General features: G+C 40.5%; 1 protein-coding gene across 2 annotated transcripts; it reads right to left on the bottom strand.

Annotated features, from left to right (window-relative positions):
* Positions 1-891: 891 nt before the first annotated feature.
* Utp15 (UTP15 small subunit processome component) lies at positions 892-19023 on the bottom strand. 2 transcript variants are annotated; one of them, XM_031360050.1, is made up of 13 exons: positions 18862-19023; positions 16209-16381; positions 14455-14547; positions 14186-14370; positions 12821-12999; positions 12099-12224; positions 10128-10263; positions 7987-8071; positions 7079-7228; positions 6277-6378; positions 5101-5234; positions 4877-4935; positions 892-3430 (listed from the first exon to the last, which is right to left on the bottom strand). In XM_031360050.1, exons 2-13 carry the CDS (start codon positions 16296-16298, stop codon positions 3183-3185), a joined length of 1587 nt encoding a protein of 528 aa, XP_031215910.1. In that variant the 5' UTR covers positions 16299-16381; positions 18862-19023; the 3' UTR covers positions 892-3182. The 2 variants fall into 2 exon arrangements, with proteins under 2 accessions (XP_031215910.1, XP_031215911.1); XM_031360051.1 differs by lacking the exon at positions 18862-19023 and adding an exon at positions 18526-18854.
* Position 19024: the final 1 nt, after the last annotated feature.

A 19024-nucleotide genomic window follows, 5' to 3' on the forward strand; every position in this document is an offset into this window, starting at 1 on the left:
TACTTCATGGAGGAGTACAGACAAGATAACATGGAAAGAAAGTCAGCAAGAACTAAGACAATTTTTCTATGTGGTGAGGCATGGCCATCATTGGCTTCATTTTTTTTTTTTTCCGTATATTAAGGTGCATTCTGGAAACCAGCTTTCTCTGCTGAAGACTCCAGTGGTTCTCAACCTTCCTAATGCTTCTGTCCTTTAACACAGCTCCTCATGTTGTGGTGACCCCTGACCATAACATTATTTTCATTGCTACTTCACAACTGCAATTTTGCTATTGTTAAGAACTGTAATGTAGCCAGGCAGTGATGGCACATGCCTTTTATCCCAGCACTTGGGAGGCAGAGGCAGGTGGATTTCTGAGTTCGAGGCCAGCCTGGTCTAGGGAGTGAGTTCCAGGAAAACCAAGGTTACACAGAGAAACCCTGTCCTGAAAAAAAAAAAGAAAGAAAGAAAGGAAGGAAGGAAGGAAGGAAGGAAGGAAGGAAGGAAGGAAGGAAGGAAGAAAGAAAGAAAAGAAAGAAAGAAAGAAAGAAAGAAAGAAAGAAAAAGAGAGGAAGATAATTGTTTTTGGAGATAGGGGTTTGGTAAAGGAGTCATGATCAACAAGCTGAGAACACTGCCCCAGATGACAGTTTCACTGCAGATTCAGATTTGTAGACATAGCCCAAGTGAGGTATACTACCCCTAGGCCAGGCAACTGTGGCCAAAGGAATAGGTATGTATTTAACGTAACACCACCTGCCAGCAAATGTTTTTCAGCTTCTTAGAGGAGCTTTGCTCAAAGATAAAAACTATTCATGGTCACTTGTTATTTAAAATAAGACATATTCAAACTTTAAAAAATTTTTTACCTTGGAAGTATGTAACTGAGAAACGACTTCATTTTAATAATCATGTTCAAGGGAGATTTTAATTAACATTTGGCAGAATTATTTAAGTTCCATCAACAGAGTTTCTAATGGTCCCGCTTGACATCAGTTGCTTCAGCAATTTAATAGCACAGACATTTTAAAAATTGACTAAAAACAAGCAATCCTTCCCTTATGTTGAAATCTGAATTAACATAATAAATTAAACATAAATGACTAGTTCTCAGCAATAATTCATTATTTTTGCATCAACAGTAAAATATAAAATACTTCCCAACTAAAAATCACAAGTCTAAAAATCGATTAGACATTTGACTCTTAAGGTCAACATTACATACTGAATGAAACATGTCATTATGTTAAAACACTTAACATAGCAAGTAATTGTTTCGATGAATATAAAAACAACTCCTGAGCTGTGGTGGTGCACACCTTTAACTCTCAGCGCTGGGAATGCTGGGAGACATGTGGACCTCTGCGAGTTCCAGGCCAGCCTGGTCTAACACAATGAGTTCCAGGACAGCCAGGGTTACCTGGGAGGCCTGTCTTTAAAAAACAAAACAAAACAAAACAAAACCCAGCTCCTGAACATAATTGTATTGAGGACTGTGGGATATGCTCCCTGATTCTTTTAAGGGTTTGTAATTGCTATACATTTTTACAGGCGCTGCAGCACTCTCATGTCTGTCAAAAGGAATGAGTAGTTAGGGCTCTCACAGGCCCGCCCAGTGCAGGAACGATAAGGACACCAGCTTGGGGAGTTAAGTGACTTTAATTAATTCAGTGTTCTAAGAGAATGATTTGACCCTTGGGTAGCTATGACAAGAATGAAATGATCTGGGGGCCAAGAACTGCTGCAGAGGTGCACAGGAGACGGCAGCTACAGCTTCCAGCAGACTCACAACTACTAGTGTAAGCTCTCTGCATACAGTTTTATTTAAGTAAATCAACCTTCTCAACTTAAAGCACAGCGTCTCATTTTTCACTAATGTTGTAACTACTCAAAGAAGACCTAGGCTTCTCACAAGCCACTGCTGCAGAACTGCTTCAGCTCACCACAGGACACTATACCCTACTGCTGAGCATATGTCCCCTTGTGCTTTAAGGAAAACTAAGTTTAGTCGGGTGGTGGTGCACACCTTTAATTCCTGTGCTTGGGAGGCAAAGGCAGGCACATCTCTGAGTTTGAAGCCAGCCTGGCCACAGTGACTTGCAAGACAGCCAAAACTATACAGAGAAACCCTGTGTTGGGCAAAAAAAGAAAAAGAAAACTCTAAATTTACACAACTGAGATTATGAGGCAAAATCATTACAATCTTTCCCTAAAGATTTCTTCAGCTCAGTATCTGCCATCAGCAGATACTTATTAACCTAAGTGGGGTCACTGAAGGAAGGCGGGGCAGTAACGGCTGCGCAGTCTGTATGCTGGTCAAAGCCACTGACTGTCCATTAGGAACTGACACACCTCAGAAAGCCAAGAAAAGAATCTCTTTATAAAAAATATAATTTACAATGAACTTTCAGAAACATAAATTTTCAAAGACTGCTGTTTGAGTCTGACCCAGAAAGTGAAAACAGAGAAAAAGAAGTGTTAAGTACAGATAAGAGAATCGTTATAGAGGGTTACACATTCAAGATACACTCCAGAGCGCACTTGCAGGCTGAAAGGCCTTTACTACAGAGGAGAGGGCAACTGAAGCACGGTGAAGGCGAAAGGAAGGCAGCAGGCTTAGAGAAAAGGTTCAGTCAGATCGCTCTGGACAGGCAAGGCTAAAGAAAACACTGGTAGCAGGCACAATTTGTAGGTGACAAAACAGGCTCATCATACCCTAAACGCACTTATTCAGTGGTCCAACACACCTGGAAGACAGTCCGACAAGCAGCTGAGCATGGTGCACAACTCAAGACTCCGAAGATACCAGCCGGAGGGACGGAAAGCTCCCCGGGGCACTGAGTGCAGAGAAGGAAATTTTATTGTTATTATTCGTTCTTGATATTTCCCAGGCTAGAAAGCAAAACAACAAAACCACGGTTTTGTTCACTTGGCAGGACTCCATCAGCTTGGAAACCTCTCCAGAGGGCCACGAGGCCCCACAGCAACTGAGATTCTGGTTCCATTAAGATCAGCATCAACTCATCCGAGGTCGACAGACACTGTGACCAAGACAACTAAGATCTTCTGGGTGAAGACAACACAAAATAAATCAAATCGATACATGGAAAACCATATCTTGAAACTTATGTCCCAGTTTTAATTGAGTGGTATTGAAGCTGCTTTCTTCTCCGTAATGAATAGAGTCAAACAATGCCCAGTTAGGAGTTCTTGTCCGTGTCACTGGGCTGAATTGGGGACTCTGTCTTCTCCTCTGGGAGTTCAGCAGGCATGTGCTCTGACACAGGGGCGCTGTCATTCCGTGTCATGGTAGCAAACAGCATGTCCATCATCCCCAAGGTCTCTAGGAGTTCTCTTTGGTAATCAATTTCTTTTTCTACAAGTCCTTGAAGTACTATAAACTTTTTATCAACTACTGATGACTGGCCAATCACAGGTAAATATATATCTAAAGGGGGACAGAAAATACATTAACTAGAAACATTTTCTGTATGTGAAATCAATATTTAGACAAAGTATATTAAGACACTGAATATCTGTACTTTTAATAATTAATTTGTGATTTACAGGGAGCATAATAATATATATGATTAAATGCATTTTGAAAAGAAATAATTACAGAAAATAAAGGGCAGGGAGTCTTATTTTCATGTTAGGAATTAGATGACTGGGGGCTGTGGGTTAGGTGCTTGCTTTGCAAACTATCTGAATTTGATTACCAGTAACCCATAAAAAAGAGAAGAAAAATAAACTGAACACCTGGCCCCAAGCCAGCCCCAAGACCACTAGCTAAGCTCAATGGTGAACTTCAAGTTCAATGGGAAGAGTGACTAGTATGAGGTGCAGGCTACAGGAAGAAAAGCCCACAGGTAAAGGCCCAACGATGCCAGGACCAAGTGCAATCCACAAACACTGAACTTTAGATTTGTAAATGAAACGAAGGACCCTATCCTACATCCTCAGAAGTAGACAGAGTGACTCTCTTCCTTGTGGCTTTAAGGAAGAGAAAGAAGGATGGCCTCAGTGAGCTGCAATTACATAACACGGCACACTAGAAGCAAAGAGAGCTGAGATTCACTTAGCAAGCAAAAGCTGGGGGTGGGGGGCGGGGCACTGCATGTCTTATAGCTTGTTCTCGCTTGTCATCGTGAGGAACCATCATCTTATGTTACTAATCTCTTCCAGGCTGCTTTCTTATCCTGTGGGTAGGAGGCACAGGCTTCAAGCAAAGGCCTCTATACAAACATTCCAAGAGATGTGCAATGGAGAACGTAAGGAAAGTAGAAGAGACATTGTTAGAGATGTTTATGGAAACACTTTCTTAAGTGTAATGATCCTAGCCAGGTCAACTCAGATCTGCCACCCTGACGTTTTACCACACTGTGATTGCACCGACACCTCTGGGCTTTCTGTTTCAGGTCTTGTTTGTTTGTTTGTTTTTTCAAGACAGGGCTTGATTCCCAGCAACCCATAAAAAAGAGAAGAAAAATAAACTGAACACCTGGCAGATAGCTGTACCCTGAGCCCCAAGACCACTAGCTGAGCTCAGTGGTGAATTCCAGGTTCAATGGGTCTCCAAACAAACAGATGAAGAGTGACTAAGGAAGATACAGATGTTGACTTCTGTGTAGCCCTGGCTGGCCTGGAACTCACTCTGTAGACTAGGCTGGCCTCAAACTCAGAAATCCACCTACCTCTGCCTCCCAAGTGCTGGGATTAAAGGCGTGCGCCACCACTGCCCAGTTCAGGTATTTTTTTTTTTTAAAAAGAATTATTTATTTTTTTAAGGTGCTGATGAAAGTCAAACTCAGACATGCTGGACGAATGTTCTACCCCTAAGCTCTCCAGTCCCAATTCCTCAATGTTGGAATTCCTACGGTTCACAGCTCCTTACCGATGATGATTTCAGCAGCATTAATCAAAACAGGGGCAAACCTCGGCTGAGACAGATTCCTGCAAAGCAAAACTTCTTTTTAATGAATCTTGTAAGCCTCACAAAAAGAAACAACAAACCCCTAAAACAAACATGAACTGCTCCACCAGAAGAGCAAACTAAGACAGCTGCCTCTCACTGAGCAGTAACGGAGACCTAAACCACAAAGTCAAAGTGAAACATACCTTATCAAAAAGTTAAGGACCCGGGTAATCTCCTTCTCGTCCCGACCTGCAAGAGCGTTGGCAAGGACGCCTCTCCGATTCAGTTCCTTTATGATGGAAACTGTAACCTCAGGGGTCTTTATCACACAATTAGGCTAGAAAAATGTTCACAGTCAGTACATCCGAAAGGACAGACAGAAAAAGATCGCTATCCACAGTAAACATCAAGCTCATTGTCACAGTCCCATCATGGTAAATCATAAGCCCAATGGGCCCCCACATGTCCTGACCCTTTGTTTCACACGGCAGCCTTAGCTGACCTTTGCCTCACACGGCAGCCTTAGCTGACCTGGAATTTCACTATGTAGCCCAGCTTGACCTCAACTTGTGATTTGCCTGCCTCAGCCTCCCAAGTGCTAGGATGGGAGGCATGAGTCACAACACCAGAGACTAAAATGATTATTTCAATGCTCCTCAGTAGTCAGGCACAGCAGCACACACTTACAGTCCCAGTGCTAGGAGACAACAAGAGAGTCTTGGGAGTTCACTGGCCAACCAATCCAGCCAGCTACCTGGTAAGCTACCAGTTCAGTAACAGACCCCTACCTTGGATATATTATATATATTTTTATCATAAGAAGAGTTCATTTGCAAAGGGGGAACTTCAGTTAAAAACTACCTCCATTATTCTGGCCTATGGACAAGTCTATGGGGGCATTTCCTTGCTGTAGGGCCCAGCCCACTTGGGTGGTGCCACCCCTGGGAGGTGGTTCTGGCTTGTACAAGCAAGCAAGCTGAGCAAACCACTAGGAAGAAGCCAGTAAGTACTATTCCTTCATGGCTTCTGCTTCAGTTCCTGCCTCCAGGTTTATGCCTCAGGCTCCTGCCCTGACTTCCAATTTTATGATGGATTATAAACTATAACATATAAGTTATAATATTTATAACATAAGTATTATATATTTATATATAATATAGACAATTAGGTATAAATTATATATAATTATATAATTAAGTATAGATATATAATAACAAAAAATAGATAAACAATCTATATAAGCTGTAAGCTGAAACCACTTTTGTCCCCAAGTTGTTCTGGTCATGGTCTTTCCACAGCATCAGAAAGCAAACTAAGATGACATACATGCCCACTGCAATCACAACTTAAAAATTAAGTGAAAGTTATCTCTCGCTCACCTCAAGGACTCTGTCGAGGGCCTTTGAGATCCGAAAACTTTTCAGATCCCTGTCATACCATTCTAGGTGCTTCTTTACTGGCCGGTTGACCATGATGTCATCCTGAATCAAAGAGCAAAATTTACAGAGGGAGAGAGTTGGTATCTACAGAGTTCCATTAGAAACAAATGTCTTCCTAATAAAGTCAGGGTGCTTTTACACTGCACCACAAATAATGTTCCTATGCTCATAAGCTAAGTGACACACTCTGCCATGTTAATATGGTTATACTTAGGATTCTTAGCTTATACATATCCAAGTGGCTCTATTCTGAGCAAAATTACTGAAAGAAATAAATAGAAAGATGGACAGACAAACGGACAGATAAAATTTGAGTAAGGCAAGTAGTATGACTGCATATAAAGAGAAGTGAAAACAAGCCAGAGAGACCAGGATCTCATCTTCACTTCTCTAATGAACTCCTGGGTGAATGAAACTTTACAACTCAGCCTCTGCAACACCAGGGAGACATTAGAGCTTTGCGCCATTTAGAGGACCACATCAGATGGTGGGTGAAGATAAGAAAGCACTTTATTATTGCATGATTCAAGGTATTAAGTAAGTCGTCCCTGTTCCCCACTATTCTTCAATAATGTCCAGCCATCTGGAACCTACTTTGATGGGGCAAGAAGAAGCAAAGTAAATGTATGTATTAGGTGGATCATACTTTACAATAAATTCCAGGAACAGGTAGAACTGACCCTTCTAAGAAAGAAATGTCCATTTAAAAAATGACCAAAAAACAAAAAAAACACATAATCACCCGTTGCTTCAAGTAAATTTTTCCTTTAATAAAGGTTCGATATGCAGGCCTCCTTCTCCTTGGAAGAGACTCCTTCTTTGCTTCAGACTTGCGGTGTTTAACACTCAGTATTCCATTGGTCATTCCTACAACTATCGTCTCATCTTGATGCTGATGGTAATAAGAAAAGTCAATGTACTTTAACCAACATTTTATAGTACCTTTAAGTCAAAATAGCATTTACATCATGTCTACTACTTATCTTATTACCCACAGTTCCACTCAAAGCAAACACACTCTTAACAATGATCTATCCAAGCTTTTATAGCGAAATCATCTTTTCCTCCAGGGAAACCTTCTTATCCTCACACAGCATTGCCAGTGAAGTATGTGATGAGAACCTTGATGCTGGCTGAGATGCTAAGAAGATGCTAATGGCATCCTGACATGTTTCAAAGGAATTGTCTATATTCTCTGAATACAAAAAGGACCCTGTAATGACATGACTTTCATAAGCTGGCTCCCACCATATCTTCTCTTTACTTTTCCTCTCTGGGTTGAGACTTCCCTAGAACATTTTCAAATATCCTCATGCCCAAATGTGTCTCATGGTGAAACCTGACAGTGAATACTCCAGGCAGCACAGTGCTCGCTCTGCAGCCCCTCCCTCTTCACCGTTTCTGGAGCCAACCCTCCTCAAGTGCTGCAGTGCCCTTGTATTTTTTGATGAAGCTTCCTAGCCCAGCCAAGGTGCTACCACCACAAATGAACCACTCAGTTACCACGAAATGACATGCCCTAGCAACTGTCTTCACTCAAACAAGCTAACGTGCCCTACTTAAATCCAAAGGTAAGACCCCAGAGATTCCATTTTACTTTTACTTCATAGGCAAGGTTTGTAACAACTTGAAAGAGCTGAAATCACTTACAGAAAGTGCCAGACTCAAGATTGAAGCTGCGTAGTCAAAGCTGTGGACAACTTTGTAGGAAGTTGTGCTGTAGACTTTAACTTTCCTGTGAGAAAGAAAGCTCCGAAGTCATCTCAGAAACTCGTGTAAAATACAAAGTCTCTGTTTTTAGCAAACTATATGAATGTTAAATTTTACACTGTCCATAAAAAACACTGACATATTAATTACAAAGTACTTCATCATCATCACTAAGCTCCCTGAAAAACTGTTTTGAGCACTAACCAGGTTTGAATAAAGACTGACTACACATTTATAAAACTAAAAGACAGTGACCCCATGTCATCTGAAGATGAGAAAGAGGCGTGAAAACAAAGGATCAGTGAGCAGACAGTGAGCCCCAGAGCAGGGTCCCCAGCACAGCCCTCACGGGGGCACAGCAGCAGCAGCCCTGGCCTCCACCCTGCATGGCAATAGCATTGCAAGTCTTTTCTTAAGAGCAGGGAAGAAATGGCAGCCTGGAAACAAAATAACCAATAGAAAAGTAAGGCCCACACCCTATGGACACCAGCTACGTGTGGCTGCCGAGCCCTTGACGCGTAGCTAAAGAAAACGGAGTACAGCCGGGCAGTGGTGGCGCACGCCTTTAACCCCAGCACCTGGGAGGCAGAGGCAGGCGGATCTCTGAGTTTGAGGCCAGCCTGGTCTACAGAGTGAGTTCCAGGACAGCCAGGACTACACAGAGAAACCCTGTGTAAAAAAACCAAAAAAAAAAAAAAAAAAAAAAAAAAAAGAAAAAGAAAAAAAAAGAAAGAAATAAAAAGGAAAAAAAAAAGAAAACAGGGTATGTTTAAAAACTATATATTTTTATAAAATATAAAACTTTTGTAAAATATTATATTACATATATTACATACGACATACATTTTAGAAACAATATTCACTTCTGGTATCTTACTAAGCAGTCGGATTACATGTTGAACTAACAATCCATGTATTGTAAATTTTCCTTTTGGGGCTGGTGAGGTAGATCAGTGGGTAAGAACACTGACTTTTCTTCCAAAGGTCCTGAGTTCAAATCCCAGCAACCACATAGTGGCTCACAACCACCCATAATGAGATCTGACGCCCTCTTCTGGTGCTTCTGAAGACAGCTACATTGTACTTATATATAATAATAAATAAATCTTTGGGCCTGAGAGAGCGGAGTTGACCGGAGAGAGCATAGGTCCTAAAATTCAATACCCAACAACCACATGAAGGCTCACAACCATCTGTACAGCTACAGTATACTCATATACATAAAATAAATAAATAAATCTTTAAAAAAATTTATAAAATAAAATAATAAATTTTCCTTTTATGTTAGATAATGGAGTACATGAAATATGTTACTAAAAGCAATTTTTAGATTTTAACCTCTTTTAATGTGTCTACTAAATCATTTAAAATTACATATGCAGCTTGTGCTATATGGCCTTATTTGACAACACAGTTTTAGAACATCAAGAATAGAATCCTTAACTTGGTTACTTCGATGCTGGAGATGGCGGTCAGGGCCATAAGCACATAGCTAAGCACTGGAGCCACAGAGCCATGACCTCTGTGCTCTAATCATCCACTGAAGACCATAGTACTTGCACCACAATGCAAGAAATATTCGTGTGAGCTTTTAATATTTTTATTTTGCTTTTGATTTTTAACACAGGGTCTTTCTATAGCTCTAGCTATCCTGGAACTCACAATGTAGACCAAGCTGGCCTTGAACTTACAGTGTTCCACCTGTCTCTGTCTCCCAAGTGCTGGGATTAAATGAATGGGCCAATACTCCTGGCTGAGGTTTTAAATTTTAAAGAATGTAACCTAGAACGAAATATATCTTCAGAATAAAAATTTCAAAACATTTAAAGAAACTATAGGAAAATAAACTATTTCAAAAGGTCAGTTGTGTTTAAGTACATAAGCTAAAATAATAGATAAAACTATTTCTGGGGAAAAATAAGTAGTTGTACGTAAATATAGAAGGTCAAACTATTTTTGCAATAGATTTTTATCCTCTATGAAAACCATTAGAACATCTTTTATCACAAATATTGCTAAAATAACTCAATTTCTCAAGCAGTAAATGCTAACAACAATGGACAAGAAAACTAAAATGCTACCTATCCAGTGAGCCGGAGAGTAACCTCTGTCCAGAGCTACTAAGACACAAGCATGTCACAGTCTTGTGATGATTTTTCAAAGACACAAGCAGCTGTCCTCCTTTTAACATGTCCCAGACTTTAACATAACGGCCTCCTGTGGAGAGAAACAAACAGCAGTTTGATATTCTGCCTATACGTGCAGAACGATGAGGATCTGAGAAGCACTTCTCGCTGCAGGCCCTAGGGTGGCCACTAAGCAGCAGCCAGCACTGCCCGTGTGATACTCAGGAGCCCTGACTCACAGAAATGTTGCCATGACTAAGTTACTGCTTATTTTAGGCACAGCAAAACAAATAGGAAACTGAAAATAATAAAAGAGGAGTGTAACAAATTCACTGAGAGAAACGCTGAGCCCATATGATAGCCATCTTGCAGGCAAAGGCTATTCCTACCAAGCCTCAACACCTACCTGAGTTTGACCCCTGGGATCCACATGGCAGGAGACACCTGACTCCTCAAAGTCGCCCTTTGAACTCTACCCATGTACACATTAGTAAAACATTAATTAAAAACAAACTTAAGGAATACTCTATAGCTATGGAAATAATGTAGATACCGTTTCCTAGAAATTTTATGAGTCCCCACAAAGCAAAAAGACTTCCCAGTAATTTTACTCTAAGAATCAGGAAGATCCTTCATGGGTAATTTAATCCTATAAGTCAAAGAATATATTTTTAGGGACTGGAGAAATGGCTCAGCAGTTAAGAGCACTTGCTGATCTTGCACAGGACCTGGGTTCAGTTCCCAGCATCCATATGGTAACTCATAGCCATCCATAAACCTAGTTCCAGTGAATCCGATACCCTCTCTGACCTATTATGGCTGCATGATGTGGTACACGCATATAGGCAGACCACCTACACACATAAAATAAACTGTAAAGGTTTCCAAGAAAACACCAAGTGGAAGCAGAACAGGAAAGTGTGCTTGAGGAGAAGGGGCTCTCATCTGCCTGGTTTGAGGCCCTGGGCCAACACTCCGCTCACAATGCCCACTTTCCTGTTCAGTTTGCAGCTACTAATCTAATGCAATCCTCCTTCTCAGGGCACAGGGTGTTAAAGGGTTGCCCAAGGTCACACAAATAGCTGGTGACAGAGGAGAGCAGTATAGAGATCTCCATCTTCCCCATTCAACTTGGTTTCATTTCTACCTCTTAAAACAAGAAGAGTTATGTCTGACAATGACATAAAAATTTTTTTTTACATTAAACAGGTACCAGAAAATGTATAAAAGAATTTTTAAAATAGAAGAAATGTAAAGATATATAGTGCCAGGTGAATACAGCCTTCTGATATCAACAGTTTTGCTTTAGTGACAAATGAAAAATTATGATTATAAAAATTCATTTTAGTAAACACAGTCAAAGCCCTCTTGCCTGCAGTTTGATGGAAATGTATGGAGGCCTATTTAGTTCTGCATTCTATCCTCTCCAGCACATGTGCTGTTTACTGGGCAGGAACTCGTCAAGAGACACAGGAGAGGACAGAGTGTGATCCACACCTGGGGGAAGGCTGCCAAAACTACAGATTTCCTAGCAGGAAAAACCGAAGCAGACTTCTGGGGTCACATGGGACACAAACCTCATCTATCAAGTTCTTACACTCCAGGACTTCAGGCCTGCCACTCACAGTGTGGCCTTGGACAAACTAGTTGATGTTTCATTTATTTACTTAAGTGTAAAACAGAATGCTAACCACCTGGGAGGACTGTGTAAGGCACTAGAGTTGACAGGCGAACAGCACATTGTTAGTTAGTATGAGTCAGATACAGTAAGTGACAACTACTGGCCCAACCCACCTACCAACAGAGCAACAGCTTACATATGTAACTCAGGTGAACACCAGTAATTTACAAATGGCAACTGATGAAGAAAAATCTAATCTATTTGAGACCAACAATAGTGGTGAAAGCTATTTTGAGAAGCAATACCTGCAGACACCAGAAGGCCTCCCGAGGGGAAAAGGAGGACGCTCTCCACAGGCTGCCCATGCTCCACACACAGAACATTTTTATTTGTCCGGGCATCAAACATCTTCACAGTATGATCATATGATCCTGGAACGCCAATGTTTGTGTTATGTAAATTTTGTTCTTTAAAACAATAAAAAGTTTGTCTATCCACAGATTAAGATTAAAAGGAAAAAAATATTGCATGGCATTTTTTGAAAACACACACTCCTAAACCTTCTGCTACTACTATTTCTGCAGCACTGTATAATACGACAGAATCTTAACTGCCTCTGACCTTCAGACTCCTGCCACCATGACACCACCTGAGAATCTAGACAGGCACTTATACAAACTAAGCTGTGCCTAACAGTGCTGTGGCTGCTACAGCTGGCTCTCTGATAACCAGGGTACCATGAACCCACTACAACCTGACATCTATGATACTTTCAAGACACCTGAAGCTATCTATTCCCAAACACACTTAGAGGACAGCACAACCCACTATCAAGAGAAGAAAAAGAAAATAAAGAATAGCAGACTTTCTTCAAATCTTTATGATTTTTATTATTTATGAGGTTAAGAATAAACACACTCTAGGCTAGTGCTCTACCACTAATGGACACCCCAGATCTATTAACAAGCATTTAAACCCCTCTACCCGAAGAGAATCTACAACAAAGAAAGAGAAATAGATCACCAACCTGTTACAAAAAGGTCTGGGTTCAGTTTGCTAGCACAGCTGCACCTCACATAATCAGAATGTTCTTTGAATGTCAGAATTTCTTTGGAGTTTGGAATATCCCATAATTTAACGGTATAGTCATCAGCTCCAGAGACCACATGATATTTGTCAGCTGTAAAATCTACTGTGTGAACTGCTCTGAAAGATCAAAAGTCAACAGATTACAAACCAAGGAGAAAACTGCTGTTGACATCTTCTAACGTAAAATGTTCCTTCATAGATTTTTTTTTAAAAAGATCTCTGAGGTTCAGGCCAGCAAGATGACTCCCTGAGTAAAGTGAAGTTTCATCTCTGGGACCTCAATGGTGAAAGGAGAGAACCAACTCCTGATTGTAGTCTTCTGACCTCCACATGCACACCATGGCATGTACACACCCAAATACACACACACAAGAAGTAAACAAATATTCAACTTCAGAAAACAGAAAGTGTCTATCCAAGAAAAAGTAAGATAAATGGAAAAACCTTTAAAATAGGTGTTTGTCCTTAAGGAAAACTCTAAAATGTAATACTATGTTACTATTAGGTTAGCAAGAATATTAAGCAACAGCTTTACATTATATTTTCTAGAATGCTAGTAACTAATGAAATTAAGTTCTAAATTTTGCAACAACAGTAATTTTCGAAGATTTTGTTTACTTATTTTATGGGTATAGTATTTTATGTGCATGTGTCTGTGCACTACACAAATGCCTGGCGCCCTCACGCCTGGGCTTACAGATTGTTGTGAATGCACTACACAAATGCCTGGCGCCCTCACGCCTGGGCTTACAGATTGTTGTGAAGATCGTGTGAGTGCTGAGAACTCCACCTTTTGCACTTACCCACTGAGCCATCTCTCCAGCTCTGCAAAGGTACTTTTTAAAATACAGAAAAAGCTCTTTCCAGAGACTTGAAAAAGAGTTGCCATAGAGTAGAATCTCATTAAAAGAGTTTCTGTTTTGAATGTTTCAATGATGGGTACAAACATCCTGACAGTTTAAAATAAAAATAAGAAACAAAAACAAACAAAAAAACCCCACTTGGATATTTTAAATCAGTAGCAGTTTCAGCAATGATTTTAGTAACCCTGAAACTAAAGTTAGAACACTGCATTTATCCAGGAGAAAATACCACAAACCATTAAAACACACAATTTTACAGAAATCCCAAGCTCTATAAACTGGATGGTAGAGCTCAGGTTAAGTTCTTTGAGAACAAGAAATAAAAAGTACATATAGCTAGAATCTTGGCACAACTAATATGTGTTTATAAAAAGCATGCAGACAGAGCTCTCAACAGAAAAACAACAAATTAAACAGAAACACGTTACACTGGCTCTTACTTTGTGTGACCTTCAAACTGCCTGAGGGGAGCCCTGCCACTTATGTCAAAAAGTTGAACTACGCCATCTTCACTGCCAGCGACAAGCAACTGACCATCCTGTCGAAAAGTAGCACAGTATGCTGTGTCCTTAAAACGGGAAAAGGTTTTTACAGGTTCTTGAGAGTACCGGCCATAAATGTGGATCTGTAAGATAAAAACCAGTATTTCACTACATGGCTCAGCAGAAAATCTTGTAACAAGACCAAAGACTTGAACCTTTGTACTTACTCTTGAAGAAGCTGTGACCGCATAGTTATATGGAGGCTGGGGAGAAAAGTCTACTTTGGACACTGCACCAAATTCCTTAATCTGAACAGGGGTCTTAAAAAAAAACAAGAGAGTATTGGCAGAGTTAAAAGGCAAGCCATACTTAAGCATTATGCCATTTCTTACAGAGCAGTTCCTTTAGTCCTTTAGTCTTTAGTAATAGTATGCTGTACTTACATAAACATATGAGGGAAAGAGAAAGAGAGAAGCAAAAAAGTCTGATGCCTATCCCCTAGCCTACCCCTGCTGACAGCACAGAATACAAGTACAATTAGAAAGCCAATGGTTCTTCAGCTGCTGACTTTACTCTGAATTCCAACAAGGAGCCAAGCCTATACCAGCATCATTCACTTATGGGTCTAAGATGATCAGACCATGTACACAGCTCTACATCATTTTTATAGCAACTAACCCACTTTATCGCTGCATATAAGCAATACATTTACTATCCTTTTTTATAAAAATACATTATAACTTAACTGAGCCAAATCACATCTAATGGGCTTATTTTTCAAGAATTCCAGTATATACTAAACAATAAACACATCTGTATGTCTTAGCAAATTCTTGAAAGTATGTTTTGTTTCAAACTATGAATACAAAGCCAAAAGCAATATGCTTTTAAAAAACCATTGCCAGTTACTGTCATTTCCCTCCCTCAACTTTTTTTTTTTTCATTTATGCCACTATAAGAGAACAAAACAGCATCTAAACCATTATCTTATTTGGTGTTATGTTATGCACTTTGCTAAAATCTTATATGTATATCTGCTTGTCTAAACATGCACAGGTGTGAAATGCCTGCTGAGGCCAAAAAGAGGTACTGGATTCTCAAGAACTGGAGTTAAAGGAAATTGTAGGCTGCCCAATGTGGGTGCTGCAAACTGAACCCAGGTCCTCTGCAAGAGTATCAAGAGTATCATGTAGCTGAGAGTCCCTTCAAAATCCCCGAGTAACTAAGGATGACCCTGATCTTATCATCCTGCCTCACCAACCAAGTGTGGGATTACAGGCATACACCACCAGATAGGTTTGTCAAGGCTGGAAACTGAACTCAGGCCTCATGGGACCAGAAAAGCACTATCAACTGAGCTACATCTGTTTTAATTAGCGAGTAAAGCTCGGTCTCTTCTTATGTTTTTATTGTCTGATTAAATATCATTTTCCACAAACTTCCTAATCCCAAATTTTTTCTATTTTCTAGGTTTTCAATATATATTTTAAAAAGTCATTGTAAGTATTACTAGAAGGTACACAGAAGCTAATTTCAGAGTAGAAAAGGCAAAAAGTCCCCTTGCATATAAGATTCAAGTTTTACAGTTTCTTTTTTATTTTGGTTTTTCAAGACAGGGTTTCTCCGTGTAGCCCTGGCTGTCCTGGAACTCACTCTGTAAACCAGGCTGGCCTGGAACTCAGAAATCTGCCTGCCTCTGCCTCCCAAGTGCTGGGATTAAAGGCATGCACCACCACTGCCCAGCTAAGTTTTACAATTTCACTTGCCATTATACACATGTTCTGTGTTAAGCATCTGTATGGTCAAAATAATGAAGTGGTATGGACTTTGACATGAAACTCTAAGAAAAATTAGATAACAAACTATCCATCCACACTATTAGTTTTAGTTAGTGGTTCTGCCAGCATGAGCTGGAGACACTGACATCAATGGATAAGAACTGTCCAAATGCCCTCCTCCCTCATTTCCTCACACATTTTACCTTATAGTTGTTCCAGTACAGAGTGTCTTGGGTGATTTTCTCACCAAGTACAGGATATGTTTGAATCGCTACAGGTTTATAACCGGCCATGGTTTCATGTAAGTGCACTGTTTATCCAAGGGTCAGTAGTCTGGAACTAATTTCAGAATAACTGCAGTGACTCTGCCTTGGGCCTGAAAAAAGAACAAATTTTAAAGCACATATTGTTTATAAACTTTCCTATGCAAGTACGATTTTCATACTACTTTCTTTCAAAAGGCTGTGTGGAACTTTATAGACTAATGACCAATAAACCATTTCATTGAAACCATGGAAGAGACACTTGAAGCATAGAGATCTGGGGTACCATATTGCCCCATCTATATATACAGGCTGTATACGTGTGTCCTTAAACCTCCCAGACCAGGCTGCAATGCTTGAGAATAAATAAGACTCAGCCTTCCAGTAGTTGAATCAGAAAAGCATGTAGGGCTAGAACATTCACTTTCTTGTCAAAGGAAATAATATAGAACTAGAAATACAACAGACTTGACTTGACTTCCTAAACAACAAAAGATGTCAAGAAGAAAGGAAAACAAAGTTAATGTTTTAGTGTAGAAACCTAAGATGAAATTAAAGATAATGTGCTGGCACAAGACATAAAATTCAACGTGAAAGGTTCAAACTATAGGAAAGAAAACGGAAATAGAGGAAACTTAAAGTGTCAGAATAAGGGAAAAAAAAATCTAAGTTCTTAACATGAGAACCATTCAACTGAAGACAGTCAAGAGTATCAGATGGACAATTCTAGAGATGATATTCTCCATCTGTTCTGAAAAGCCTGCAAAGACGACATCGGCAGCACCAAAGCAATCAGTGTGACTTACTCTAATTGCTACTTTGATGAAGCAGAGCAAACCAAGATTCATTCACTTCCACCTACAACGTACAAGATAGTATTCAAAGCACTGGAGAATACAAGGGCAATAAACACACTACTACACCTTCAAATACTTGTGTCTACTAGGAGTCTACTCAGCTTTCTTCCTCATCCTTAAGACTCAAAGAAGTATCAAGATCTCATCCCTCAAATATTTGTGTACAAGTGTGTGTTTGAATGTAGGAGCCAGAGAGTCTTTCTCTATGATGCTGCATCTTATTTTCTGAGACAAGACAAGGTCTCTCATTGAACATGAAACTCACCAACTGTCAATCCTGCCTAGCTACACAGATGACTAGCAATCCTGGGGGATCCTCCAGTCTCTGCCTCCTAGCACTGGGATTACAGGCATACTTGCCCAAGCTCCCCTTTTTACCTGCATGCTGGGGATTTTATCCCCCTTATCTACTAAGACATCTCCCCATTCCTTAATCTCTCAAACATTCCTAAACTTTAACTCCACTTAATCCCAGTTCAACTGTACTAATGAATGTCTTTTTTGACTACTGAAATAAAAGCTATACCACTTGAAAGTCTCCTAGATTCCCTCATTCATCTTCCAAAGAGTTACCAGTATTGCTTAAAACCCAACTACCCAGAAAATAAATTCCTAGTTCCCAGGCATATAAGGTTCCCTTTGCTCTGGCCTTTTAAGTTTCACCTCTTGCAATTACCAACTGTTTCTTTTACAATTCACTAGACACATGACATTCATCTTTGCTTCAACATACCAGGAATGTCCTTTCTCTATGTACTTCCTATTTAAGGTCACCACAGGAAATCATTCTGCCCCTCAGAAATCCCTCTCTGCCTTCCAACAGGTGCTCTCAAACACAAGCAAGGCCAGATGGGAAATAGGTTAGGTTTGGCCAACCAACAGACAAAACAGAAGGTGTTCTACAGGTAATGACATAGCAAGAAAAAATTTCACTAATAATCACAAACACATTTCTTGTTGTTGAAAGAAAATACAATTCTTTGAGGTCAAGGGCTATTTCATTTAGTTCCAAGCCAGATCACTGTACATAAGACAGTATGTTTATCTGCAAAAACATTCTTAGCTCACTAGATATACAAAAACAGGCACCGGAATAGGTCTGTCCCAGGAAAAGTACCTCCTAAGTCTAGTTTTCAAGAAATGAAAGCTAAGTGAGAAGTAATGGTGACTTGCTAAGTTACACAAAGGAAGAACAGCATTGGCGGGACGTGCGAGGGAAGACAGTGCAAGCAGCGAGATGCTTTGAAAACGAATGTAAGGAAAATCATTGGACCAAGTCAGGACCTAAGAAACTGGGATTCACGAAATAACAGGCATTACGACAACACACGGTGTGATCAAATAAACCCTGTAGTTAAAGAGTACTGAGAACATGGTAAGAGACAGATGTTTAATTCTACCTGGAAATAATGTTATTTCAGCGGGGTCTCTAAGCATAACGTGGCACGATGGGCACAAAAGGAGTAGAGCGTAGTGCGGAGAGAGACGAATACCCGGCCATTCTCAATTCACTAAAACAGAATTCTGTCCTTGGCCTTGGAGAAGAGCAGATTGCTCCAGGGACTGACAGCGGTGGCTAGGAGAGCGACTACAGAGAAGCAAAGCCTGGGTCAAAGTTAAATCGCAGAGGCAGGTAAGTTCAGTGATCTGAGAAGCCTGGGAAGCCCCAGAACAGATGTCCAGCACGTCAGAGATCACAGAGAGGCCTGAGCAGAGCCTGGGCCGCCATCGCCTACCTCCGCGGGGCACCGAGGGTCCGCCGAGGCACCCCGATCCCCAGGACGACTCCCCAGACTTTGCCAGCTCCCTACAGCAGACGGCTCTGAAGCACTCGCTCAAAATCACGCGGACACTCCGGGAGCCGGAAACGCAGAGGCGCAGGAGTGCGTCGCGGAAAGA

This window comes from Mastomys coucha, unplaced genomic scaffold (assembly GCF_008632895.1).
Source record: "Mastomys coucha isolate ucsf_1 unplaced genomic scaffold, UCSF_Mcou_1 pScaffold8, whole genome shotgun sequence".
NCBI classification, from domain to species: domain Eukaryota; kingdom Metazoa; phylum Chordata; class Mammalia; order Rodentia; family Muridae; genus Mastomys; species Mastomys coucha.

What these genes read in the sequence shown, in the direction of transcription:
- Utp15 (XM_031360050.1), bottom strand. Translation starts at nt 16,298, where the DNA reads ATGGCCGGTTATAAACCTGTAGCGATTCAAACATATCCTGTACTTGGT. An exon ending in CCCTCGACAGAGTCCTTGAG is followed by an intron (nt 5,235 to 6,276) that starts GTGAGCGAGAGA and finishes ACATTTTTCTAG; the next exon opens with CCTAATTGTGTGATAAAGAC. An exon ending in TGCTGCTGAAATCATCATCG is followed by an intron (nt 3,431 to 4,876) that starts GTAAGGAGCTGT and finishes GTCCCCCTTTAG; the next exon opens with ATATATATTTACCTGTGATT.